At 37.9% G+C, this 27,734-nt stretch overlaps 1 protein-coding gene across 5 annotated transcripts in view; it reads left to right on the top strand.

Annotated features, from left to right (window-relative positions):
* The window catches only part of ROBO1 (roundabout guidance receptor 1), a 541,331-nt gene that overhangs the window by 422,425 nt on the left and 91,172 nt on the right, over positions 1 to 27,734 (top strand). For all 5 annotated transcript variants that reach the window (XM_068691128.1, XM_068691142.1, XM_068691134.1 and 2 more), the window contains one exon: positions 26,800 to 26,920. In XM_068691128.1, the coding sequence (XP_068547229.1) occupies positions 26,800 to 26,920 (121 nt within the window). The remainder of the gene's footprint in view (positions 1 to 26,799; positions 26,921 to 27,734) is intronic.

Below are 27,734 nucleotides of genomic sequence, written 5' to 3'. Positions count from 1 at the left end.
AATAAATGTACTTTGAAAAGAAATAAATTTATGTCTTTCAGGTTATAAGCAGTAGTGAGTGGAACACATATGAAATAAAAGTAAGGGTCTGGACACAGCTATCTGTGGTGGATTATAGAAACAGACATTCTCTCTGAGCACAGCTCTCCCAGTACTGCTCAATTTTACCTCAAGTCAGGCTCAGTACAGGCTGTTCATTGTACACATGTCCACGGGTTGAATCTGTTGAAGAGTCATCACTAAAACATGTTTTTTTCTTTGCTCTTGAATATGCTGTATATAAACAGTTTTCTCAGTGCATTGTAGCTAAACTTGATTGTTTTTGTGTGTGTCCTTTACAGCATGGTATGAAAGAAAATGCTTGATGTGGCTAATCCCTTTCTATATATTGTGAGTGAAACAAGAATGACAGTCTAGCATGGGAAGCAAATGCTTATCTTTAACTTAATTTGTTCAATTGAAAAACAATTATCATGAGGCCAGAGCAGAACTAGTGAGATTCTGTGCTCATCAACTTAATTTCTCTCTGGGGATCACTGTGGAATCAAGAATCCCCGCTATAATATACATGTATAGCCTAAAAAGAGTGCTTCAGTGCAGTCCAGTGAATGCCTCTCGTTTCTCACTGTGAACAGTTTAAAAACAAAATGTGTTTTTCCAATGTTAAGGTATTCCATCTGTACTAGGAGAGGCTGTGCAGCTCTTGTGTTGGAGCTGAGACACTGTGGAGAGAGAAAATGCAAGGTCAGGACTACAAATCATGGAGAAGGGAACTCACCGGGGTGGGGAACTTCCTCAATCTGCTTCCAGCCCTTACTTATTGTTCATGCATATGGAGTTGTTGTCTTGCTAGATCAAATTCATACTGAATTCCTTAGAGCGAGGATTTAGACCAGGGCTCCTGGCTTCTAGGTGTCCTCACCAGGAACAGGCACACTCCCAGCCCCAGCAGTCTAGCCATCTTCTTTGCATGGCAGCCCAGTTTCATTAGTACATTGCCACGTGTTTCAAGCGCTTGGAGCTGAAAGCTCTGAGTTTGCATTGCCTCAGGTTAAGGAGGAAGTGGAGTCAGTCTTGTAGTTTCTGCTGACTGTTCTAATCACAGGGTTTGGTCTTTCCCACTGTGTTTTGTCTAAATAGAGTTGGCAGGAGCATCAGTGGCCGTAAGCAATGACTTACTTGGGCGCTCACAGATACTGCAGTGAATAATGGTTGCTTGTAAGCCTGTGAGTACCCCTAGTGTGCCTCCATTCCCTTTTCAGCCTTCTTCCTGTTGTACCCCAAAACCTTCCACTGCCTTTCAAATGGTGTTCCCACTGCCTTCCTACCACATGCCACTGAAATGAAATTCTTTCCTCATTCTCCATCTATTTCCTCCCAACCTGCCCTTGTATTTACCTAGCCTTTTTCTCCCACCTAGTGTCTAGCCCCACTTTGACATCTGATTAATGCTAACTGCTTATGCTGAGGTAAAAATTTGGATGTCAGATAAGCAAAGCCTCCTGCTCTACACTGTAATGTAAAGGCACTCTCCCTTTGACTTTGCTGCTTATGTAAATGGGTGGTGTGCTATGATTTGTTATAAATGTGGTGTTGCCTGCCTGCATTTGATTTGCTCAGAGCCTCCCTTAAGGAACTTTGCTGCTGATCCGTCATCTTTGAGAATCTGAAGGCAACTGCCTGGGTATAAAATGCTGACATCAGTAATCTAACCGAGATGGTGGGGCCTTTGAGCATATCTTTAGGCAAAAACTGGCAATAATTACAGACTCTGCGGAGTGCAAAGCATTCAAAGAGGAGTTTTTGTATCTCCTATTAGACTGGGGAACCTCCATGCACTTTTGGATCTCTGTCTCAATATGTCTCATATGTTATAGGCAATGTCTGCTTAATGAACTAAATCTCAAAAAATCACAATGCAGAGAGTGTCTGTAATTATCAGTACTTTCCCAGTGTAAGAGTGTATACATCTTACATGAGCTCTAGAGCAAGTTGATGTTTGAGCCAGGATTGGAGTTCAGAGCCTCACAGCTTCTGCTGTACCTGCCCCATGACCAGCAGTAGCCCATACTTCAGAAAGCTTCCTAATTGCCCACATCTTGAAGGATGGTGGGAGAACGGAGCTATGTGTACTGGAAATTAAATTTTAATAGCTAAAATCTTTTTACATATACATGAAAAAGGATGCTGGTACCTCAAAAAGAAATCCTTTGCAACTGAATACAAAAAGCAAAGCTTTTGCATTGAAACTTTGATGCAGCTCTGTGATTGCAATTTCCCCCTCTTTCGCATTAACTCTTATCTATCATTTATCCTGAATCATTTTCATCTGATTTTTAAAAGAAAAACCTCGTGAAGCCATTTATCTTTCCTTGTTCAAGATTCTTAGCTTTTAAGATCAAAGTTACAGGATGAATAATGCATACAGGTTTTCATTCCTTTTGTGTGTGGCTGTCTTGTGACAGCAACAGTTTTGAATGACTTACATTCTTATTTTAGATAAGTTGTAACTTGAATTCTTGATTACTGTTTCTTATCCTGTCCCTTAAATAGTACATCTTAAATACCAAGTATTTATTCTCTTGCACAATGCTATTTTTACACAAGTGAGTCTAGAAAATGCTTTTCTCCAAAAGGTAAAAATGAGGTCTCTGATCTGACGTGACAAGAAACCTCTGTAAAGATACCAACCACAGGAAGATAGTTTATGCATTTACCCCATTAATTTTTTATTTATTTATTTTGTAAATGAATTATTGAAAAAAGCTTGGTTCATCTTTGTTGGTTGAGACCATTCACAGCCTCATTGTGCTTTGACAAGTTTAAAACAAGACAGGTGATCCCAGTATGATCTCAGTCATAAAAAGGAAGAAGAAAGAAATGGAAGAAATTATTATGCATATCATTTAAAACGCAAAAGAGAAAGTATTGTTTGTATTGGAGGGAACAGTGGAAAAAGTAGAAATTAATTCTTCATTTATCCAAAGGGGCCTTTCCTTCCAAAGATAAATTGCAGTGGGAAAAATTGCAGAGGGGAAGTGAATCAAGAAAAAGGAAACAAAACCTGATCGAATTTGTTGCTGTGTGCTGTGCAGGAACCTTAACCCTTTAAAACAGCTTTGTTCCTGACACAAATCATACTGTTATGGTGCTACTCTGAATTAATTCAAGATGTTTATCCTAATTTCTTTTTTTCCCCTTTTCTCTCTCTCTTTTTTTTTTTTTTTCTGCTCTCTTTCATTAATTTCTTAATCTTGAATGTTTTAATATCTTAGCCTCCCCAAATTACGTATCTTAAATACACAGCAAAGGAATGCATATTTCTGGAGAAGATGTAATGCTTACTTGTAGTTAACATAGTCTATCCTGTGGAGAACAGTATGAGAGATCATGGCCTGGGTACACAGCACACAGAACGATGTGTGTGTGAGGGGGGTGGCAGCAAGAAAATACAGTTAAGTGTTTTATTTCATTTTAATTGTTTTTCTTTTGGGGGGCAGATTAAAGGGCAGGCAGCAATTTCCTATATGCCCCAGGAGGATTAGAAAGAGAAGTGTATTTTTCTACTGATTCCACTATGTATTTGTTGCCTCCCAGCAATTTCCTTTCTTTCCAGTCCTTTCTCTTCATTCTGTTTCTTTTTCTTACTTCAAGAGAGGGTTGGCTTCCACTCTGCTTCTCTTTTTCCTTCTTCTGCTGATCCCTACAATGGTGGTTTCCTCAAGGATCAAGAGTAGTTTTTGTTAATGATTTATATTTCTTCTGCTATTAATATTGCTTCCACTGGTAACACAGTTGGAGCTGCTGTGACTTAACTTGGCACCCAAAGGGGAAAAAAGACGAAAGATTGTGAAAAAGAATTTGGAACCCCATAGCTATCCCAGAGGATGCTGAGAATGTTTCTAAATCCTGCTGTTTCTTGCTCTTAATTTTTCCAGAATGTGACAATTGTTTTTCTGTATTCATGCTTAAAGCTCTGTTTCAGGATCCCTGTTGCTCTTGTTGGATTCTCTCTGCTCTTTGGTTTCTTTAACACTCACTAGTCATCCAAAATGTATCTTCTGGATAGTCTTTCTTGTTTTCTGTCGTAACCCTGACATGTGTAATTCTGTTGTCCTCTTGCATTTTTGTCTGGACAACTTTCTTGTCTTCATCCTCTATTCTCTCTGCACGTCTTCTCTCTCCCCTACTGTGTCTAAACCCTTGGAGTTTCTACATCTGTATTAACATTCTTCCCTTGTGAAGACAAAGACATTTAATGGTGTCTTACTTCCCAAGTCTTTTTTTTTATTTTTATTTTTTATTTTTTAATGAATTTATTATCACAGAGCTATCTGGGCTCTTTTCAGTGGTACAATAATCTTTATGACTAGTATTTGTCACATTTTGTGTGTTCTGTGTGTTTTTCTGGTAGAGTCCTAAAACATTGCCTTCTGCAGATGACCCAACTCTTCTTGGAAGACTGTAAAAATCTGACCAATTCTAGTAGCCTGAGTACCATTCAAGGATGAATGACTTTCTAAAAAAGAAAGAAGAAAAAATACAGAAAAATAATATATTTTTGTATTCGTTCCTTTTCTTGCTGCCTAGAGGCTTATGGTATTCCATCTTATTTCAGACTTAGACCTTGAAACTCTTCATCTCTGATGTGTTCACAAGTAGTTTCCAACCCTGACCTGTTAATAACCCAGCCGTTAATAGTGAAAGCTTGTATTTCTGCAAGCACAGAAGTAAACAGGGTTTGAAAATTCTAGCCTATCGCAAGATTCTCTCCTCACAGCTTTTTGCAGGTTTGCCATTTGTAAAAGCATAGCTGTGCAGACTTTGTTAGGCAGATGTGAGCTCATTCAGCTCACTCTTTGAATCGACCAGAAGCCATATGGCAGCAGTTAATGTGGCGCCGAGCCTGAGCTAATAAGCCCTGCTGAGAGACAGGCTAGATCACTCAGGCACGGTATTGTACTAATACGGCCACACAGCTTCTGTTGTGCTGAGGGTAAGGGCAAAAAGAGCTTGCATTGGCTGGAGGTCCTCACATGCCAAGCCAAAGCAAATGGCCTGAAAACACCATCGTGGACGTTCCCTTCCTTCTCAGTAGCTCTTACAGTCAAGTGTCCCAAATACTTCTCTGGGGGACAAGCTGCTTTCTCCATTAGTGTGAAGTGTTTGCTGCAAGAAAATGGCAAGATGGTTAGCCAGTTAGTCTAAAGTGCCTGAGTCATATTTCATTCCAGAAATTGTTCTAAATGGTTTAAACGAGTAATTATTAATCCTGAACCTTGTATGGCATGATGTTGAATAACACATAGGACAAGGCAAATGATACATTGGTTAACACTGAGTGGAACATGTTTTATAAGAATCCACACTGAAGAATCTAGAGGCAAGGGCTAATAAACCAGTCCCTTGGAAACTGGGCATTAGTAGAGAATAATCAAAGCATTGTGCCTTTTCAGTAGACATCTCAAAAAAGATAATGATGGCCAGTGGAATTAGTGAAAAGGGAAAGAGCATCATGATTCAGGGCTAAAGGGTGGCCCAGTAACAAACACCTGTGGATGGCTAGCAGGTTCTGTAGGCTTGTGCTGGGTGTCACAGAGACAGGATTTTGCCTGTAAGATAAAATTGACCTCCTCTGTCCCCAAAGGCATTCCCTATCGCAGTGCAACCTACTGTGCAAGGTTATGAGATTTAGAGACAGCATTCAAACGAGGTGAAACTACTGCAGTTAAAACTCATTTTAATTCAGTGTTAGGTTAAAAGGCTATCATGTAATGGCTGGCATTTTAAACCATGTTATTGCTGATCATATTGTCAGAAAAAAAAATCCCCATAGCTAAGGGTATCCATCCTGTCTGCTTTTCTCACAACTTTCAGAAGTGCTCCTTTGCATCAGTGATGCACATTGCTTCAGCTATTCTATTTTTATTCTCACCGCTTAAAATGTTGGGCATCAAATGTGTAACTATGGTTTCTCTTTGATGTTTCACTGTTGTTGTATAATACAAAATATACCTTTAACGTGAACCAAGCATGCATTTTTCTATACTGAACTTTATTTTACAATTATTTCTACTTTAAATATAAAAATAAATTGAAGAAAATTGTTATTTTGCAAATATTCTGTGTACTTAAAGGAATTTGAAAACTCTTCACTGAGTCAAAATTCTCTATGGATTTCTTTTGTCCCTAGTCATGAACTGATGACCTAGATAGTGTTTAAAAAAAAAAAAAAAAGTGGCTGTGGCTGCAGCAAATAGTTAGTGTGTTAGTGTTAGATATCTGAGTTTTGAGATTTCCACATAACTAGACATTGGACATCATTATTTTCTTGTAAAATGGTTTATTGAGAGTTTTGAACCTCTGGGATCATTTGAAATGATAGAAACGGAGTCTGGGAAGCTTCTACTCCTTAAAAAATAATATCAAAACAGGTGGTTACTTGAGCTATCCAGAGCATGTAGGCCTTTATGATTTGAATGATTAGGAGCAAAAGTGATTTATGTTGAGAAAGTAAATCCTTTGTTTGGTTTGGCTGATATTCTAGTTGTTTTCTTTGGGATGGGCAAGGGAGTTGAAGAAAGGATGTGGGAGGGAAATTATTTCTTCATTCATTTTATTCTCTTAATGAAAAAGAAACATTTTTGTTTGGTTAGTTTTTTTTTTTTTTAAGCAGTCAGGAAAGGAGACTTATATTGTGCTTATATGAAGCACAATAAAGATGAAGACCGGGTTTAGAAAGTTGATTCTTCTCCCTCCCTCCTCTCATCAGCTGTATGGAGATCCTTAATGCACAGTGTGGGCATCCTCCTCTAAATCAAAAGTCCATTTCTGGAGAATCTATTCCTCCCAAACCCTTAGGGACTGTTTACCTTCTCTGATTCCTAATCAAGAACAAAACCAGTGAGAAACAGAGTGAAATATGAAGTATCAAACTTTTAGAGCCTTGTATGAATGTAACACACCAGACGCATCAGGTCTCTCACTGGGAAGCTTGTGCACCGTGAACAGGCACAAAATGTATTCAGAGGAAAGTTCAGTCCATTGGGCATGGGACTGACCGTCTCTACCTATCAAATGTGCAAAAGAAACTAGAAAAGAAACTTAAGCAGTAGAAACTGTCTGTATTCCCAGGTACTTTCATGCTGATTCCTGGACCTGTGAGTCTTTCGCTTTATCTGTTACTGTATTTATATTTAACTTATACTTGCGTACAGAGGTATTTCCATTTGTATGTCATGAAAGACGTTTAGCAGACAAATATCCAACAGAATTCAATGCATTATTTGTGACAAGTGCGTAGCAGTGAAGTGAATCAACCCGAGTTCTCACTGTGTTCAGTGTTTTCCAAACACTGAAACCCACTCCGTTTGGAAAGGGGGAGGAGTACATTTTTGTTCTTTAAAGTCTCTAGTGGACCTTATAAATTTGATTGTTCTTGGCATTTTTGATATTCCTAGTTGCTTGCACACCACAGCAGCCACATGTTGTCACTTAAAATCTAAATATCGGATAACTGCTAACTGAGACTTTATTGTATATCATGCTTTTTTTTAAGAATTAGTTTTGTAAAGTAAGAATGACACTAACTCTAAAAGCATGTTTAATAAAACCTCAACAATCTATGTGCTGAGTTTGCACATATTATGTTCTCATAATCAAATGAAAAATGTAGAATAAAAATAGTAGAGAAGAACAGTGCCCATTTCTGGAGCCTTGAACAGATGTAAGTGATTAGAGCTTCTTGTTTGGTTTGCTTTGATTTTTTTGGTCTACTTTTTGAAAGTTCTGTCAACTTCATTTTTGCTTATTTCACTTTGTTTGGATAGTTTTGCCTTACTGAATTTCCTATGATGCTTCTGGTTATATGAAAAGTCTAGTCCAAATCTCAGCACTTCAAAAATAATAATTTTTCAGTTCTTGGGTTTCCTCAACCCAACAGAGTACTTCTCTCTCTCTGGGTAATAATATAATCACAATTGCTGCCAAGTTCAGATATTCACCATGTGCAGTAGTGTGGGACTAACATACACATTGGAGGGTGTTATTCCAGACTCCTGTGTAATATTATGCAGGACCAAGCCTGCCTTAAGTCTTCCCCGATTTAAAAAAAAAAAAAAACAACAAAAAAAAACAAAAAAAACCTTTAGCTAGATGGCAATTGTTGCTAATACTCCTGCTTCATTTAGGTCAATGGTACAATTGATCTAACTTTTCTTCTTAAAAAATCATTATCTTGCAAGAACCTGTTTGGCAAACGGCCACATAAAGATTGTCCTTTTTTTTTTATGTGGCAGTGTGGGTGGTTACTTTTACTTGCATCTAATTATACTCACTTTCTTCTAACTCAACAGCTTTGCTGTTCCTTCTGCCTTTGCTGCTCTTAATGGTTGTGTGCTTGGCTCTGCTGGGCCTCCTTGTTCTGGCTGCGTGAGGAAGAATAAATTATACAGATATAGGGAGGGCGGGAGTAAGATCGTCCCCCTACAAGCTTAAGAGCGGGAAAATAATTAATGGAAAATAATGCTATTCAGGAAGAAAAACTTGAGAAAGTGAGATGCTTTCCTGATGTATATCTTCCAATATTTCTACCACATGTAGTGTATTTATTTGATCTTGAAAGTAGCCATAGAGATGTATGCTTAAGTAATTTTGCCTTCCGTCACAACGTTTGAAGTTTGGTTCCTTGAACAAAATGATGATGAGTCAAGATCTTTAAACTGTAAGTTTTTATATTTTGCATCATTCCTTTTCCAAATAGTTACACCATTCAGAATGCCAAGGTTTTCAGAAATTAGTATGTTGATGTGATAGCTTGGTCTTCCCTCCTTCACCAACCCCATTGTAGATTTTGCTATTCCAGTTCTTTTAGAGTCATTTGGCTCTTACAGCTACTCTGACGTCTGTTGTTCAATTTGAACTTTTCTGTTGGAGGAAAACCTGACACAAATCAAATAGGAAGAAGTTTGCTTGTTCAGTGTGTAATGTTACCACAGAAGCTGCAAGTACCTGATTGAAGCTATTTTACAGTTCATGATAGGAATTCCAAATTCCAGGAATGAAGGGTTCTTGCTGGCAGGCCTGTACCTTGAATAGAATTAAAGATAAGCTATTTTTACCATGAGACAATACTATTGCAACACTATTTTTAAAAGTGAGCCACAAATATTTTCCTATGGAGAAAATTATTGTACAGTAAGGGAAGGATAGCCTTGAGGTAGAAAGTCTGCAAGCTAAGCAAAGCAAATTGCTGTGCTGCTGCAGTCTGCCTATGAGATTTTGGGCAAGCCATGAAATTATTCAGTACTTCTTGTTCAGCATTTCACGAGTTGTGAAACGGAATTCATTCATACACGTAAAGCAGTCTGACTGTATTACAACAAAGTTGTGTTGTGCCACTTGGCCAAAGCGCAAAGCATTATTGCATCTTAAATCATGAATAGACTCTTTTTTGTAGGCAAAGCAGTAAAGAAATATTCTCACTCACGTACTCAGGCCATGGTCCACTAGGTGTTTGTGACTGCGTAATACTTGCAGGATCTAGCCTATATGCAAATATTTTGAGATTTCCTTGTATTTTAAATAAAACAATTATTTACCACTCAAGTTGTATGCTGAAGCATCAAAGTGGCTTTAAAATTGTTGTCCCTTGTGTTCAGGGATCTCTAGTTTATTAATAAAGTAGGAATGTCTTTATAGTAAGTACTTTGCATGATTATAACTCCTGGGAAATTTGCATTCACAATGACTATGATTAGTATGTTTCATGAAAATACACTTTGCACACATCCTGTACTCTTAGTGTACATTTTGCTGCATTACTGAAATCAATGTATTACCATTTTCTTTGCTGAAACTAATATCTCATCCTTCCAAGAAAACATACAATATAATTTACAGCAAGAGAGAAGCCCCTTTTTGAAGTTCTGAAAGAGTTGAGATTACAGAATCTCAGAATAGTTGAGGATTGGAGAGAGCTGTGCTCTGCCAAGCAGAGCAACCTAGAGTGTGTTGGACAGGATCACATCCAGGCAGGCTTTGAATATCTCCAGAGAAGGAGAGTCCACAGCCTCTCTGGGCAACCTGTTCCAGTGCTCTGTCATGCTCACTATATAGAAATGTTTTCTCATATTCAGCTGGAAGTCCCTGTTTTTCACTTTGTGCCTGTTGCTTCTTGTCCTGATGCTGGTCACCACTGAAAAGAGTCTGGCCCCATCCTCTTGACACCCTACCTTCAGATAAGTATATACATTGATAAGATCCTCTCTCAGCCTTCTCTTCTTCAAGCCAAACAGGCTCAGCTCTCTCAGCCTCTCCCTGTATGACAGATGCTTCAGTCCCCTAATCATCTTCATAGGCCTCCGCTGGACTCTCTCCAGGAGCTTCATGTCTCTCTTGTACCAGGGAGCCCAGAACTGGATACAGTGCACCAGGTGAGGCGTTACCAAGGCAGAGTAAAGAGGGATGATCACCTCCCTTGACCTGCTGGCAAAGCTTTTCCTAATGTGCCCCAGGACACCACTGGCCACCTTGGCCACAAGGACACTTGCTGGCTTATGGTTAATCTCTTGTCCACCAGGACTCCCAGCTGGTCTTTCCCTGCAGAGCTGCTTTCTCGCAGGTCAGCCTCAGAAATGTACTGGTGCATGGGGATATTCTTCCCTAGGTGCGTGACCCTGCACTTGCTCTTGTTGAGCTTCATTAAGTTCCTCTCCACCCAACTCTGCAGTTTGTCCAGGTCTCTCTGAATGGCACTGGTGCATCAGCTGCTCCTCCCAGTTTTGTGTCATCAGCAAACGTGCTGAGTGTGCATTCATCCGGGTCATTGGTGAATAAGTCAAATAATACTGGACCCAGTACTGACCCCTAGGGAGTCAGACAACATATACTGCTCTCTCCTCACCTACCCAGGTTGCTTAAGTGTGATTTTTGCTTGGTGAAGCCATGACTGCTACTCCTAATCACCTTCTTATCCTCCTTGTGCCTGGAGATAACTTCTAGGATGAGGTGTTCTATCTCCTTTCTAGGAATAGAGGTGAGGTTGACGGGCCTGTAGTTTCCTGGGTCCTCCTTCTTGCCCTTTTTGAAGAGTAGAGTGTCATTAACTTTCTTCTAGTCCTCAGGAATTTTTCCTGTTTTCCACAAACTTTCAAAGATGATAGAGAGTGATCTAAAAATAGCATCCGCCAGCTCCCTCATCACTTGTGGGTGCCCATTGGAATTGTGGGTATCATGTTTGCCTAAATGATCTCTAACCAATTAGGCAAACATGATACCCACAAGGTATCATTCCCTTGACCAAGGGAAGGGCCTCCTTTTTCCAGACTTCCTGTCTCAGACCCTCTAGGATCTGAGATTCATGAGGGCTGGCCTTAGCAGTGAAGACTGAAGCAGTCTTACAAAGGTGGCATTTGGTAACTCTGCCTTCTCGGTATCCTTTGGCACCTACCCTGTTCAGCATGTCTCACATTTTCCCTAGTCTTCCTTTTGCTACTGATTTATTTGAAGCCCTTCTTGTTGTCCCTGACATTCCTTGTTAGATCTAATTCTAAATGGGCCTTGGCCTTCCTCGTCACATCCCTGCATCCTCTGAAAACATTTCTATATTCCTACTAAGTGGCATGTTCCTTTTCTCCACATGCTGTATACTTCCTTCTTCTTTTTGAGTTTTGCTAGGAGCTCCTTGCTCCGTGTAGGTCTCCTGCCCCCCTTTGCTTGACTTCTTACACAGAGATACATTGGTCTTGAGCTTGGAGGTAGTGATGCTTTGTGACTGATTGGGTACTGACCAGATTCTTTATCTTTTTGTTGTTGTTTGCCATTAAGATACTTTCCTTTTACCACCTGGAGCGTTATGGACATACTACATTTTCACTGCAGACTTTCTGCTAAGAAAATTGCTTTCATACATATTTAGCTGATATCTATTGCATTTGTTGTTCTTAAGTATTAAGAAATGCCTGAACAAAGAGACAGCTGTAACTCTTCTCTTCCAAAATGAAAAGCTTTGGTGGAATAAGGGGTCATTTATATATTTATTGTTCTTGAAGCTAACAAATGTAGGTAGTTGTAACAGGGTTTTCAGTGGCTGGAGAAATCTTAATTTTAACAATCTGGACATTTTAAGTACGACATGCAGATATAACTTTTAACATCTGCAAAATTAAGAGTAGCTGGAGTAATGACAACAAATAAACCTGAAAGTCTGCTTTGCTAACTAATTCTGATTTGAAAATAGAAAGTAGTCTTTGAAAATGTTCATCTGGATTTCAGCAGGTGGAGATCTATGTTCTCCATACGCTAACCATCTCAACAAAGGCCATTTCTTCTACCATTATAAATATAGAGTTCAAGAAAGAAGGCAGTTTTTCATCTTTGTAACGGATGTATATCTCAGGCTGCAGTGTCAGTTTTACTATGCTGCCCTGTCAATGAGTCTCAAATTCACCTTGAAAGATCACCCCTAGGGATGCCAGCTGAACCTTTGACCCTTCTGTTTTGACTGTCACCAAGGTTAACACATCATTACAGCTTGTAATGTTTTGGATACCTGTTCATTTGGAGCCTTTCTTAGTCTACACTGTTTCAGACAACTTAACAGAAGCAGTCTCTCACTGCTGTTTCATAGAAATATATTTCGATAATTTTTAAGAATGAATTATATTTCTTCCTGGTTTTGTGTAAAAACAGATGTGAAATTTTAAAACTTACAGCTTTATCACTGTGTTTCCTAAGTTATTAAAAGAACATCTATACAATTACAAGCAAAAGTAACAAGATGAGAAAACATTTTCTTTCTAAATGGGCAGAACCATGCCTGAACTACTGCTTACAATACTGCACAGCTGCACAGTGCAAAACTGTGTGTGGTGACAGGCCAAAGGACATCAGTAAGTATTGGCTTTTTGGGATAAATTCTAGCTATTGACAGGCTAAGAACAGTTAGTTTATCTGGAACTGTCCTACCAAGGTACCGTGTTGGATAATTAGCCTGTTATAATTAACAGGGATTTTGATTTACTAACCCAGAAAATTGTTTGCAAATACGGTTCTTGTCTATGGGATTGGTAGCTAGCCAAGAGAACTCTTTTACTGTGCTGATAGAGGTTTTCCAAACATGTATTAAAATTTGTTATTATTATGTACTGTATTAAATATATACTGTATTGTATATAAATGTGCTCCTTGGGAAGTCCCTATTTTTGCCAAGGCTGTCCTCTGATAAAGCAAATATACCATTAGTTTGGTGAGGTGGACTCCTGGGTGCTGTTACACTTACCAGTTTTGTATTCATGAAATAGTAAAAGGAATCAATACCAAAATCAGTTTTATTCTTCTTGTATTGTTTCAAATTACTTCCACATATTCTAGGTGGGGAATTAACAGTAGCTAATGTTGAAAAGGTGATCTGTTTATTGAGATACAGAGGAAAATGTCAATGCAACTTTTGTTTCTGCTAATGGAGATTTTTTATTTTTCTGTAATTCCGACAGCACAAGTCTACTAGATCATGACTTTGTATTCTTTCTCCCTTACTTTCTGCAAAATCAATTATTTAGCAGTGCTTTATAGGCATTATACCTAAATATATCATTCAGACTGTATATGAAGTTATTCTACATCCTCTGTACACTCAGTTGAAAGGGTTGAGATATTAAGAGGCAGTGCTGTATCCTCTTCTGTCATCTCTTTCTGAACATGATATTTTAGGTAACAAACCTTAAATCAATTATTCTTTTTAGTTAGAATTATGTCATTTTCCTTCTCTGAGGCTTCTCTGGAAACTTGCAATCATCAGTGCAACAGCTACATTCACTCCAGTTCCTTGTGGTGCCACAGTTTTACCCTTTGGAAGGTTTTGAACTGTAGTTTGAAAATGCCATAATAGAACTTTCTGAAAAGGAAAGATATTGTTTATTTAACCACACAATCATACAGCTAAGTAACAACATTTTGAACCAGTCTAATAGCTACATGCCTGTCTAACTAATTTAGCATCTAAAATTTCTTTCTGATGGAATTCCATTTGTATCCCTTCTTCCTCATTCCCATTTAATAAACTCCTGTTCTTCCAATCCTCAAGGAAGTATGCATCTCATTAAATCCCTCTTCCTGCTCTGGATTTCACCACCTCATATGTCTCAGGGACAGAGTTGCTCCTTTGGGCTACAAATATGTCAGGCTCAGCAGAGGCGCAGTCCTCAGTTTCAAGGTGAACTCCTAAGCATCTGTTGAAAAGTTACTATTAGGATCATAAGCTCATACCTTTGTGGTATGTTTCAAGGCAGTCATGCTATGAAATTAGCTTGCTGTGTGAGCAGAATAAGCCTAGGCAAAAATCTAATGCATTATTAAAGGCAGCTCTAAATACAGTAGATACTATATACATAGTACATACATAAATATTATATACAACACACACATCAGATTGTTCCTTGCATGGATGTTTGAAACTGTCAGCATTAATATCTGTAGTACAGTTTATGCTTCAGTTCTTACAGGTCATGAACAAATGCTTGACTCTAACAGGATTGTCCAGAATTTCATTATTTACAATTACGTATTCTGAAATTCAAGTACTATTCAAACATTTTTCTGAAATATAGTGGAACTATTCAGATTATATTCCACCAAACATTTCTTGCCAACCTCTAGGTCTGGGGCAAACGTAGCATTTCATTGCAATCCAGTGACACCAACAAAGCAAAACTGAACCTGAAAATTGATGTTTTTTGTTTGTTTCTTTGTGTTGTTTTTTTTTTGAATCTTATTAAAGGATGAAACTTTTTAAGATTTTCTGACATTTTTGCTAAACTTGTAGTAACACATGGAACTGTCTGATAGGTAAAGAGAATCATAACCCTTTTATTTTTTGATCTATATCAAACTTTCTCTAAAGCTTTGACTTATTTTTTCCTCATGACTGTCTTCTATTTTCAGTGGAGTTTGGTTTTATTCTTTCTTCTAAAAAGGATGTCTTAGAAAAAGTTTGCGTGAAGTATCTGAAGTGTTATGCAAGTAGTATAATGCAAAGTATAACACATAACTGATAATGCATTTGACTTTTATTTTTATGTTTACTATGCGTAGGGATTTTTTTTTCCACCTTTTTAAACTTAGTTTCTGAATATTTTGTCTATGTAGGCTTTGAAAATCCCATACTATTTTAAAATTTAAAATGAATCCGCAAGGGTAACAAATAAAATTTTGTTACCTTTTCTGGACATAACTAAGAAAAAACAGTGGATTTGTGTTGGAACAAATGTGTTCTCTAATATAATAGAGGGTGAACTTTAACCACTGTTAACAAAATTTCTGTAAGGTTACACCTTGGTGCAGACAGCAATGTAACCTACTGAAATTTGTTTATGTAATGCAGCAGTGGTTGATCCTGTTTGTGTTTGTGTGTGTTGAAAAAGGAGACTAGAAGACTAATGAAGTTTATTGATAAGGTCTTCTTTTTGCATAGATGCTAACAAGGCAGTCCTTTAAATACTGCCTTCCATGTCTGTTCACATTCATTGTTTAGTGTGTATTTTTGCATCATTTTTCTTACCTTTCCTTGTAGTGCATCATCATGGGAAGGAAGTCAGCCAGCAAAGAAAAAAAAAATGCAGTAACAGGAATAACACAAAGAACTTCCAGTCATAAATATTTTTCCTAAAAATATTTTCATGTATTTGGTGTGCTAAGTGGAGTCTTAGAGTGTATCAGGAGGTCAGACCTTAGTGATGCTCCAGTTGAGGACAGCTTTAACTTACTTGCCCCATTTCTAAATAGTACCAATTGTTCAGAATGGCACTTGATGTAGTGCATGCCATGCAGCATCTTTTGGATGAGGTGTATTCAGGACCGGATTTTTGAAAGTGGAATTGCTCACTCAGCTTCCTGAACTTGTCAGTATGTCTGTCCAGTGATCATATGTGTTGAGTACTTCTTACATTACCCAGTGGACAAGAACTCCTAGCTTTTGTCATCTGCTTTCGAAAAATTTGATCAGCATGTTAGGTAGATGACTCCTTTACATGGAAGTAGATCTTCTATTCCGTTTGTCATGCTAAATAATTGGCCAAGTAAAAGTACTGTCTTCAAAAGTAAAGTGTTTACTTCAGACTGGACACTTGTGGTTTTGTATCTGTTTTGGAAGCTTAGAATAGCTGTTTATGTTTCTAGGGGGAAAAGTTTACTATAGGAATGCAGTTATAGTTTTTAACTTCCTGTCACTGTCATTTAAATAAATTAAAAAAAAAAAAAAAAAAAAAGTAGTTAATACCAAAGGACTGAAATCTGGTCAGGTGAAAATTTTAGTTAATTTTGTCTAAATATCACTTCCTCTTTATTATGCATCTCTATACCTTTCACACAGAAAGCATCACAGTTTCTTCACAGTTTCTTACGTATGTTAGGGTAGTACTAATTATAAAAAAAGGCAGGCAAAGCAGCCACAAGAGAAACTGGGGTAATGAAAGTACTGAGTCATTTTACAAGCCCATTCCACCAACAGCAATCTGCCACAAACAGGAAATGCTAATTTCCATACAGAACTTGGCCAGCTAGACCTTAGATTACTTTGCTTTGTAAATATAAATGGAAAAAGTTGAGCAGCTGACATTTCCAGTGTCCCAAACAGCTTCTCCCCGCTTCCAGCCACTTATATCCTCCCCTTTTCCACTGATGCAGCATACAGTAGTATTTTAACAACAGCAAACCTCGTGCTGGGAGTTTAAGCCCTCCGTGGCAACTGAGAGGAATAGCAAGAAAATGCTGCAGAGGAAGCAGTTATCCCAGCAGGGCTGCAGTGTCCCCTCAATAGGCTGAGCAGCCACCAGCTGTGAGCAGACGAGAGAGAACTGCAGGCAAGGCAGGGGGAAAGGCACCATTTCCCATGCTTTGGTCTCCCCAGACTCCTTGGCTGTTCACACTATGACCACTGCCATTCTCACGCTGAGCATTAAGCAGGTTGCAGCTCCAAAGGTAAGGGCTGAGGAGGAAGAGCAAAACTGTCAGACAGCATGTTCTTGCAGAAAATGGACCCATGTTCTTCCCTGGTTAGCCTACCATAGCCCATCAATGAAGACTCTTGGAGGTAACGGGCTTAAGGGATTGGGATGTGTGAGCACTAGGGAGTGATGATCCCACGCAGAGAATTAGAACATTGCACACTTCATTTGGCCTGATTGAAACCTGCGTTGGGTTGTTTTAAGAGTAGCAGAAACTGAGTGCTCTGTGAACTGACTGAGATCTACAGGTCACTCGCTGCCTCTTGAGGTTGTCTGGAGGATCAAATGTTGAGCACAAAGGGAAAATAAAAATAATGAACCTAGGCTGCTGGGGGAGTTGGGGGAGTGGATATTCACCTCTCTGTGCATACATTTTCCTTCTTATTCTTTGTAAGTTTAAATTTTAAGAGCTTCCAAGCAGGGGCCTTATGCATATCCTTAATATGTGATCTAGTGGCTTTTTGGTATTCTTTTAATAAAAATGAAAGCTACCATTAGATTCGCTTTGGTTGCCTGTAACAACTTTTTTTTTACTTCAGTCCTGTAGTACAAAGCTTGTGTGCAGACCACAGAAAATACATGGAAATCTATGATTTATGACTTGCATGTGCTGAGGCTGACAGGAACTGCAGTGATCAGTGATGGAAGAGTGAAATGTGGCAGACTATAACTTTTAAGTCTTTCTGAAAAATGAAAGTGTGTGTGTTCCTTTTTTTTTTTTTTTTTGAAAGTGTTTCACAAATGATGTGAAATGATGTGAAAGGTTTAATGTTTTCACAACTCTGTATGTTCCATGTTGTCTTAGAATGAAAGTTAGAGCTGAATTTAGGCTCAGTCAGACATCTATGCAATAGAAGTGTAGCCCAGGTTTTTGTACTTTCTTGAAGCATGATGTAATTTACGTGACGGTAATTCACCTCAATCCAAAGTTGGAGAACCAGCAAGTTTTTAGTATTTATATTGTAAAACATTGTCTATTTTTTCAAGGTTACATTTTGCGAAGTGTTTGTGTGTCTGTAGTTCTAGACTGGTAAGACCAACACTTCTTTGGAAGTAAACTTGATTGTAAAGTTTTGAAAGGCAATGTGTTGAATGAGATACCAAATCTCTCAAAGTTCAAAACTGTCAAAGTATCAATTTGGAAGTGTATAAAAGGACTCATTGCCTTTTTTCATCCATGACAGTTTTTTCTTCAGTTAGTTTGGTTCTCAGTTTGTATTCTGTACCATAAAAGGCTCAGGTTTACCCTCTGCAAGGAAGGAAGAAATTCCTCCTTCCCTTGGGAAGCTACTGAGCTGGCTTCAGGGAGGAAAGCTTTCACAGACAATCGAGTGTAGGAAGTGAAATAGTCACAGGAAGGATCCGGGAACCTGTAACTCATATCCCCTTCAGTCAGGAGCCAGCGGTGGGCAGTCTCAGAGGGGATGTAAAGAGGAAATCTGTGCCAAATCTGCTGCAACTCAGAAGGTCACTGAATGACTGAAGCCAAAGCTGGAAATAATGACCTGCTGCACAGGCCCATGCCAATAGGAAAAAAAAAAAAAAATGAATAATTTATTTTTATTTCTGTCCTCTCTCCTGACTGAGGTGGTTTTGTTGTTGCTACTTCAGAACTGTACTTCTAAGTCTAGTAAATGTTCCCTTTCCTTTTTAAAGCCTTTCAGTTTCTCATAGGAGCTCATTGTAGAAGGCCTATGAAATTCTATTTCAAAGCTCTTGATATCTTGAGTCCTGTCACAACAGTTCCCTTTAGAAGACCCTACACAAGGACCTTGGTAAATCATTTATTGTGACACTGTGGCAGTGAGAGATCTGTGCTCTGAGAAATGTCTTTTGTCAGATTACAAATCTCAGTGAAGTTATGCCTAGCAATGCTTCTAAGCTATGAAGTTGAAAGTGAGAATTCTGCTGTTGGAGATTCGTATCCTGTACAAGTCCACTTTTCTGAGGACACAGCAGGAAATTTCTTATCAAGTAAATACACATGATACTGAGTTGTCTTAGATCCATATAATTGTCCTGCCCATGTAACTTCAGATTTAGAAAAGTAAGAAGACACCAGTCAATTAGGAAACTGACAATTAGGAAACTAAACCCCCTTGAAATCAGCAGCAGTCCATACTCCTCTGAATTTGTATGGCGCTCCTCCTCCCCAGTAATGCCTGCACAGCTGAGGTGTATTCTGCAGCAGGCTAAATCACTGGATCTGGTCATCTAAATGGTCCCCTCATACTCTGGAGAGATTATCTGAATCTGCACTTGCTTTCATTCTTGTGAACTTTTTGATACATCCCTAAAGAGTGGCCTTTCATCTGTCTTTTGCAATGTAGTGGAAACTTCCACTTTTGCTTAGTGGAAAATAGGCTGCAAAATACCTCTGCAGATTTGGGATATATTGTTTCTTTTGTGGTTACCAGATAGAAATTCTTTGTGCGTCTTAAAATTTTTGGTTTGTTTCAATTATTTTTCCATATTACATTTGTGATGACTTAGTTAACATAGTTAAACACTGAGAAATTTTGTATGGCAGGTTAGACCCAGTTAGCCTGAGATTTTATCCTTGGAGGTGCGCAAATAACACACTGGTGGCAATGCTTAAAAAATTCTGGTGTAACAGACATTTCAAATTGTTTGACTGAAGGGGAGAGAAATGAAGACACACCAGATAATGAAATCAATTCCACTTTACTTTTGTTTCTGATTCCTATCACTGACTGCCATGAAAGCTACCATAAACATGAACCAGTTCATCTAGGGAGATTCATGTACCAGGATAAATACAGTTTTGCAGAAATGTCTTAGTCATCCCTACAGACACATGGTTCCTATCTGGGTCAATAATATTTGGGCTCAGTTGGGTTTTCTGTGTTGCAGAAAGATTGTTTCATTCCATAGCTTTTTTTACTGACCTGTAGCATGTCCTTATGTGTTGTTCGTTAGGTAAGGTTAGTATATTGTCTGTACTCGGTAAAGAGTATTGTGCAAAACAGTTTCTGAGGCAAGGGCTTGATATTTTTTTTATTTTTTATTTTCCCAGATCTCAGATGAGTGTATTTAAGGCCATGAGGGTAGCTGTAACATGTTTTTGTTGTGGGAGGATTTTAATCTTGGTTTATAATAACAGAGGAAGTATTGCATAATAAATGTTTTGTACTGTAACTGAAAACGCTTCAGTAACATGTTTTATTGGTTCAAATATTTTTATATAAACATAGCTGTCTGTTCAGAAATTAGGTCTGATTAATGTGAACCAATATGGCCTATTTTGAATAAAATCTTCCTTTGCTATTAACAAAGGCCAAATGTTTGTAGAAAGTGAGATTGAGATGACTGCAGTGTTAAATGTCTGAAAATTCTATGTGCTGAGATAAGGATTTTTCATTCCTGAAGTTGGATTTATGACATTCTGCATATACCTTGGCTGTTTTCACTGTGTTATTAATTGTGGGAGGTATCAAACGCATTATAGTAATTCTGACACTTGGTGTCTTGTGATAATACCAAGTACTGAACAACCTTCAGTTCCCTCTGAAGTCACCAAACAACTCAGGACACAGATAAGCCTTAACTCTTTGTAGATACTGATCTTATGGATACAGTCATTAGTAAAGAGACCGTAAAAGAAACGAAGACTGTCTCATAAGCAAACTGAAACCGATTCTGACTCTCCAGATATGCTAGCCAAATTTTAAGGTGCCAGAAGGAGCAGCTTTAATCTGTTGTCATTTTATCTACCTTAAACATTCTTTGTTTTTAAGTAAATCTTTATTCGCATATATTTTGCACCATTCATTATAAATGCTACTTTCAGACCTGTTACCACTGCGAGACTACTTTGTTGATCTTTATGATAGTGCAAAACAATTGACTTGCATTTTGCCATGGCAGATTTATGGCACAGAAGGGCCAGATGAAAGTATTTTTTAAACTTCTTTCAAGAAGTGTTTTGTATGTGTTTGATGTGGAGAAGCAGCACATATCTTTCTGGGGTCCAAGAGAATGGAACCAGAAGTAGGAAAGACTCGTTTGAACTTTGAAGTTGAGTAAGAGCGTTGTCAAACATGTTTTAATGTCAAGTGTCTTGCAATGATACTGAAGCATATTGTAATAGGTAGGAAATACATTGGATTCACAAGGCTTGGGACAAGATACACATTTTTAAACAAAACTATAAGGTAGGTATTCATTTATCCTTTTTTTTTTTTTAACTTGACTGCTCATTTAAAATTTCAAAACTATCTTCTATTGCTTCTATGCCACGCCTCACAGTCTATGATGCAATGACAAGTAATAAAACGGATATAATAATCTATTTGGGAATGCTAGACCACATAGACAAGACCGTCCGAACTCTATGTTTCATAAATAAGAAATAAAAGCTCCATTTTACTTTTATATATAATTGGTGACACAGTTAATTACAAATGCTTATACTCACCTTGTTCTTCAATCATTGTATTGTCATTTATAATTAGATGGTACACTGTTAAAGCATAGACCGTGTCTGACAGGTTAATATCACATGCCCATCACATTTCATTCTACATAAAATGTGATGTTTAGCTCTACTACAGAAGACTGAAATATATGAAATTTGTGACATTACATATGCAGAAACCCTGGTTATACAAACAGGTCAGTGTTTCACTCTGTAGTCTAAATTTCATTTTCTTAAGCATTTAGGTTTGCTTTAGAGTTATTTTGCAACAGAGCACATTTCATTTATTAAATTGAATGAAAATAGGAGCTAAAGGAAAGTAAAAGAAAATACGCCAGTCATCTTCATATTTGGACTTGCCAAGCATTTTTCATATGGCTTCTTTCTTTCTCATGTTACATAGCACGTTGCTGTGAAAAGTAAATGAATCACCCACATGAAAAAAAATATTTCTTAATACAGGCAGATGGATATGCATCTATACATACAGAAATTTACATACGCATACACAAACATAGGTATATAAAATATGGTCTTAGGATAAGAATATATGTGTATAACTATTCTGAATATGGTGGTATGTTATAGAATCCTGGGGTAAGTTTTTGTGGATTTGATTTATTGGCTGACCAAGTTGATTCGTTATTTGTATATGATTTTTTTTTTTTCACTCCTGGGTGGTCATAATTTACAATTCAGGACCTAGTTAACTGTGTAGGTGCCTAGGGTTTTCTGTATCAACATCCCTAACTATTGTTTAAAGAAATAAATGGACTTGCTCAAATTAACAATTTACTCATGAGGAGCAAAATATGGTCACACACACATATAGAAAATAGCTTTCAATATGTCTTTGTAAATCACCATACTATCATATATTGTGTTACAGGCAACCAAAGATCATCTGTAAACTACTGATCACAATCTTTAAGGGGTACTTTGCAGCTGATGTACCCCTTTGAGGCAGGGCTATAAATGTGAGAAGAAGAGTTGAAGCACTCAAAGTAAAACCCCTGGTTAACTGTTACATGTCCACTGACTAGGACCAGCTCTAATTTGGCATGATTTCAGATAATACCCTCAAATGTGATTTGGCTCTTTACTGCTTTAAACAACAGATATAAACTTACAGCTTAGTAAGACAAAGAAATGTAACAGCTTTATGTGGTCATACCAAAATTTACATGCATGTATTCCGTTCTGTACTTTGTTAGTTAAAGCCATTGGTTCATAGTCCATAGGTATTTGTAGGATTTCATAGAATCAAAGTATCACAGAATCACAGAACTGTAGGGGTTGGAAGGGACCTCGAAAGATCATCAGGTCCAACCCCTCTGCCAAAGCAGGTTCCTCAGAGCAGGCTGCCCAGGTAGGCGTCCAGACAGGCCTTGAATATCTCCAGAGAAGGAGACTCCACAGCCTCCCTAGGCAGCCCGTTCCAATGCTCCGTCACCCTCACCATGAAGTTCTTTTGCATGTCAGTGTGGAACTTCCTGTGTTCTAACTTGCAGCCATTGCCCCTTGTCCTATGCCCACAAACCGAGAAGAGGTTGGCTACATCCTTCTGTTCCCTACCCCTCAGATAGTTACATACCCTGAGGAGATCCCCTCTCAGTCTTCTCTTCTCCAGGATGAACAGGCCCAGCTCTCTCAGCCTTTCTTCATAGGGAAGATGCTCCAGGCCCCGAATCATCTTTGTGGCCCTCCACTGGACTCTTTCCAGGAGATCCCTGTCTCTCTTGTACCAGGGAGCCCAGAACTGGACACAGTACTCCAGGTGAGGCCTGACCAGAGCAGAGTAGAGGGAGATGATCACCTCCCTTGACCTGCTGGCCACGCTCCTTTTAATGCACGCCAGGATCCCATTAGCCCTCTTGACCACAATGCTTCTGCCCAACTGCTTATCCAATTCTCTAAGCTTGTCTTCATACAAGAGGTGCTCCAGGACTCTGATCATCCTCATGGCCTCCTCTGGACACACTCTGCCAAGTTCATGTCCTCTTTATGTTGAGGGCCCCAGAGCTAAATGCAGTACTGAAGGTACTCTTTCCTATTGAGAGAAAAAGTGGCAAAAATTGCATGTACAAAACTCAGGTTTATCATAGCTACAGATATGGTTTGCAATGTCTTGTTAATAAATAGAAGATCTTGATCAATCTTATTCAGATGGTAGGTACCTAATTGTTAAAACTCAATGTAAAACTTGGGTACTGAACCAGCAGAGGAAGTATATTATTCTAGCCATCTGTGAATGCTTAGTTGCAGACATACTTAATTCCACATGCCCAATATTTTATCATAATTGTGTAATTTATCCTATTTTTATGTTTTATATACCCACATAGCCTTCACTGTGGCTAAAGTTCTAAACATTTATTCTGCTTTAAGAAGAAAAAAAAATCAACAAATAAAAAAAAAAGAAAAAAAATCTAAAGGCATTCAGAATTTCCATCTTGAAACCATAGCTACTTTCCATAGGTATGCCATGTGTTTGAAAGTCTGCCTCAAAGTCCATGATACAAAAGAGAGTGAGTTCATAGGTTTATGCAAGACATGAGGGAATGTTTCCTCTGCATCTCCTGTCTTATGTAAATCTCAACTTGGAAGATTAGCAGCTTTCAATGATTTTTAACTGTTCAAATCTTTCTGCTTTAATGCTTTTCTCTGTATGTGGTTTGAAGAGAGGCTGTTTGTGATTCCTAGAAGGAATTCCTAGAATATCTCTTGCTAGAGGTTACAGTTTTCACAAAACATGCAGTTGTGCCATATTGTAAATACTTTGGAAGGGATTTTCATAAATGCCAAAGTCACAGAGAAGCACAAATACTACTGAATGTCAGTGGGACTTAAGTTCCTGAGACATGTATGAAAATCAAAGCTTTAAGTTTACATAGGTTTGAAATCATTAGGAGCTTCAGTAAATTCTTGTGGTGTGTAAATACATTTCTTTGTTTAAATCCAGTTCATTCAATACTGATGTACATGAAAATAATGTATTTCTGCATATATATCTGAATATATAAATGCTTCAAAATGAATATGGAAATCTTTCTCAATCACTTTTTAAAACCCTTTCTATAGATTAGTTGGAAACTAACAGCATTCTGTGATTTAGGGAGGTGTAAAATAGGAATAAATATAGAGAGATATGTTACAGTCTCTTCTCCTGCTTGCTGTTTCAGGTGGTCAACAATCTATTCAGACTCTTGAAGAAATGTGTATTTGCAGATCACCTTAATTTTTTCATTCTTCATGTTTGAAATCCCCATTGAAATTTCAGCATTACTAGATTGCTCGATGATAAAGGACATATCTTTTCTGTTCTCAATGAGTGCCAAAGGCAAAAGAATGAAATTTGTATGCAACATTGTCTACGTTACATGTGCATGTTCATTTATCTCAATAACTGACTGTCATCATTGTGTGTGTACATCTTACAATGATAATAAGAGACCAATACTACTCCAGATGTCAAATTTTCAGGGATAGATTTCTAGCTGCAGGGAACTTGAGCGAAATACCTCAGATTGAGAACACTCTCCTTCTTGTCACTGACCACATTAGACCCTTTTATGTAGTTTCATCTTTGGTTTTTATTTGTTGTTTTCTTCCATCCATGCCTTGAACTTCCATGTTTTTCATATGTGATGTGAGTCATAAGTGTGTGTTCAACAAAAAATGTAATTAAATAATGTATTAATATATTAAAGTAAACAAGGTGTGTATTCAGTTGCCTACACAATTTTTGTTGTATTTTGGTGAACAATGAAACTTCTTCAGCTGTTTTGCAAATCAAATAGAAGTAGTGCTTTTAAAGGGAGATCAGATATTTCTGTGTACTTCTAATGTATATTTTAAAATATTTAAATTTTGAATCACAAAGGGGAAATATGTTTTCTTGATTTGGGTGCTACTGAAATTCTGTTATCTTCCAAAAACTGAATTCAGAAGATTATTCATTTCCCAGTATGGGTTTAAATTGCTTCTGCCCAACTGCTTATCAGCCTTAAAAATTCCTTAATCAAAGGTAAATAACTTTATAAAGATTAAGAGCTCTCTTTGTTTCCTTTAGAAATAAAAATAAGAAATAATAATAATAATTGTGTATAGTAACAAGCATCCTACCAACAGTAGGATAATATAGAATCATAGTATGGTTTGGGCTGGAAGAGACCTTAAAGATTGTTCCAACCCCCCTGCCATAGGAAGAGACACCTCCCACTAGAACAGGTTGCCCAGGGCCTCATCCAACCTGACTTTGAAGACTTCAGGGATGGGGCATCAACAGCTTCCCTGGGCAGCCTGTTCCACTGCCTTACCACTCTCATAGTAAAGAATTTCTTCTTAATGTCTAATCTGAATCTACCCTCTTTTAGTTTAAAAACATTACTTCTTGTCCTATTGCTATATTTCTTGGTAAAGAGTATATTGGGCCCCAGCTTTCTTGTAAGCTTTGTTTAAGTACTGAAAAGCAGCTATAAGGTGTGGCGGAGCCTTCTCTTCTCTAGGCTTAACAACCCCAATTCCCTCAGACTGTCTTCACAGCTCCAGCTTTCTGATCATCTTCATGGCCATCCTCTAGACCTCTTGTAATGGGTCAATGTGTTATGCTGGGGGGCCCCCAGCTGAACACAGTACTTCAGATGGGGCTTCATGAAAGTAGAGTGGAGGTGGAAAATCAGTGCCCTTGACCTGCTGGCCACGATTCTGTTGATGCAGCCCAGGATAAAGTTGGCATTTTGGGCTGCAAGTATTCATTGCCGGCTCATGTTGAGTTTCTCTTTAACCAACACCCCAAGTCTTTCTTGGCAGGTCTGTTCTCAATACACTTATTGTCCAGCCTGTGTTTGTGTTTGTAATTGCTCCAGCCCAGGTGCAAGACCTTGGCCTTATTGAACTTCAAGAGGTTTTTTATTAAGAAAAAGTAATTGCTATACTTGATGTGAAAATGGGATTTATGTCTAGTGCTAATTTTTGCTCTTCACCTATGTCAAACCATAATAGTGCATAGAAAGGAATTGTAGCATTTTCTGCCAATGAGTATTAAACAGACCATTAAATAACTAGTATTGCACTACACAGAATGAAGAAAAGAGGCCTAAATTTGAGAGATTTCAAACTACAGATGTAAAACTAAGAGGCAAGCTTTTTTGCCCCCCCTCCCCTTTTTTTTTTTTTTGGTCAGAAGAGGAAACTAAGGTAGTAGTTTCACTTTTTTTCACTGTTTTGTCTGATTTGGAAAGTCACTGCTAGCTTTTTTTTTTTGTCTTTATCTGCAACAAAACACTTTTCAAGTTACTAAATATTATTAAGTCATTAGTGTCTATTAAAGTATTTTCTGTTATCCTTGTTTTGTCCTAGATCAGAGGAGGAAAGCTTATGATCACATACACAAGAAAGAATGATGCTGGCAAGTATGTTTGTGTTGGAACAAATATGGTTGGAGAACGTGAAAGTGAAGTTGCCGAGCTCACTGTTTTAGGTAAGAACTCTCCTTTAAGACTGTGTTAATGAAAACGTCCATGAATATGAAAATATCCAACTTTGTTATTCCTAGGAAGCCTTTAATTAAAGGTCATTGTCAGCTATTTCCTTTTCGGTGTTTATTTTGAAAATGTTTTTGTCACATTAGCACTCTAGCAAATGGGTGGCAATTAGAGAATAAATTAGATTGCAAAAGACATTTAAGAAAACCAAGTGCAACCATCAGTTAATGGCTTTGCAGTCTAGCTTTGTTGTTACTACAGAAGACACTTTCATACTTTATCAAACTAAAATAGTTCCAATGTCCACTGACTGTGACAGTACAATGAAACAATACCGAAACAAAAAGTGACATCTTTAAGTAGAGGCTATATTTTTTCTTTCCTTTTGAAGCAAATCACAATTATTCTGTATTTCTATTATACATAATTTTTTGTTTATTATCCGTGCTGAGTGTTGTAAAGATACAACAGGTCCACTTGTTCAAACGATCCTAGTGATAGTTCCTTCAAGCATTAAAGCATATATTCATTTAAGATAACTGATCTTAGCTGATGAAAATTGCATTATATTGTTGTTGTTGTTGTTATGGCAGAAAAGAAACTGTAACTCCAGTTTCTCAGATTATCTCTCAGATAGACTGTAACTCTCAGACTATCTTCAGCATGTGAGAGTTGCCTTATCCCTGTAGATGCAGCTTTGGTAGTTTTCATTCAAAATGTGTTACATGTAACTTGGGAGTAGGGAAAGCTTGAGTTATCTATTGCTTCTGAAGGAGAAATTAGACTGTTTTTGTTGATTTGGCTGTTGAC

Source organism: Anas acuta, chromosome 1, assembly GCF_963932015.1.
Source record: "Anas acuta chromosome 1, bAnaAcu1.1, whole genome shotgun sequence".
Classification (NCBI taxonomy): domain Eukaryota; kingdom Metazoa; phylum Chordata; class Aves; order Anseriformes; family Anatidae; genus Anas; species Anas acuta.
The sequence above is the reverse complement of the archived record's forward strand: the minus strand, read 5'-3'. Positions and strand labels throughout refer to the sequence as shown.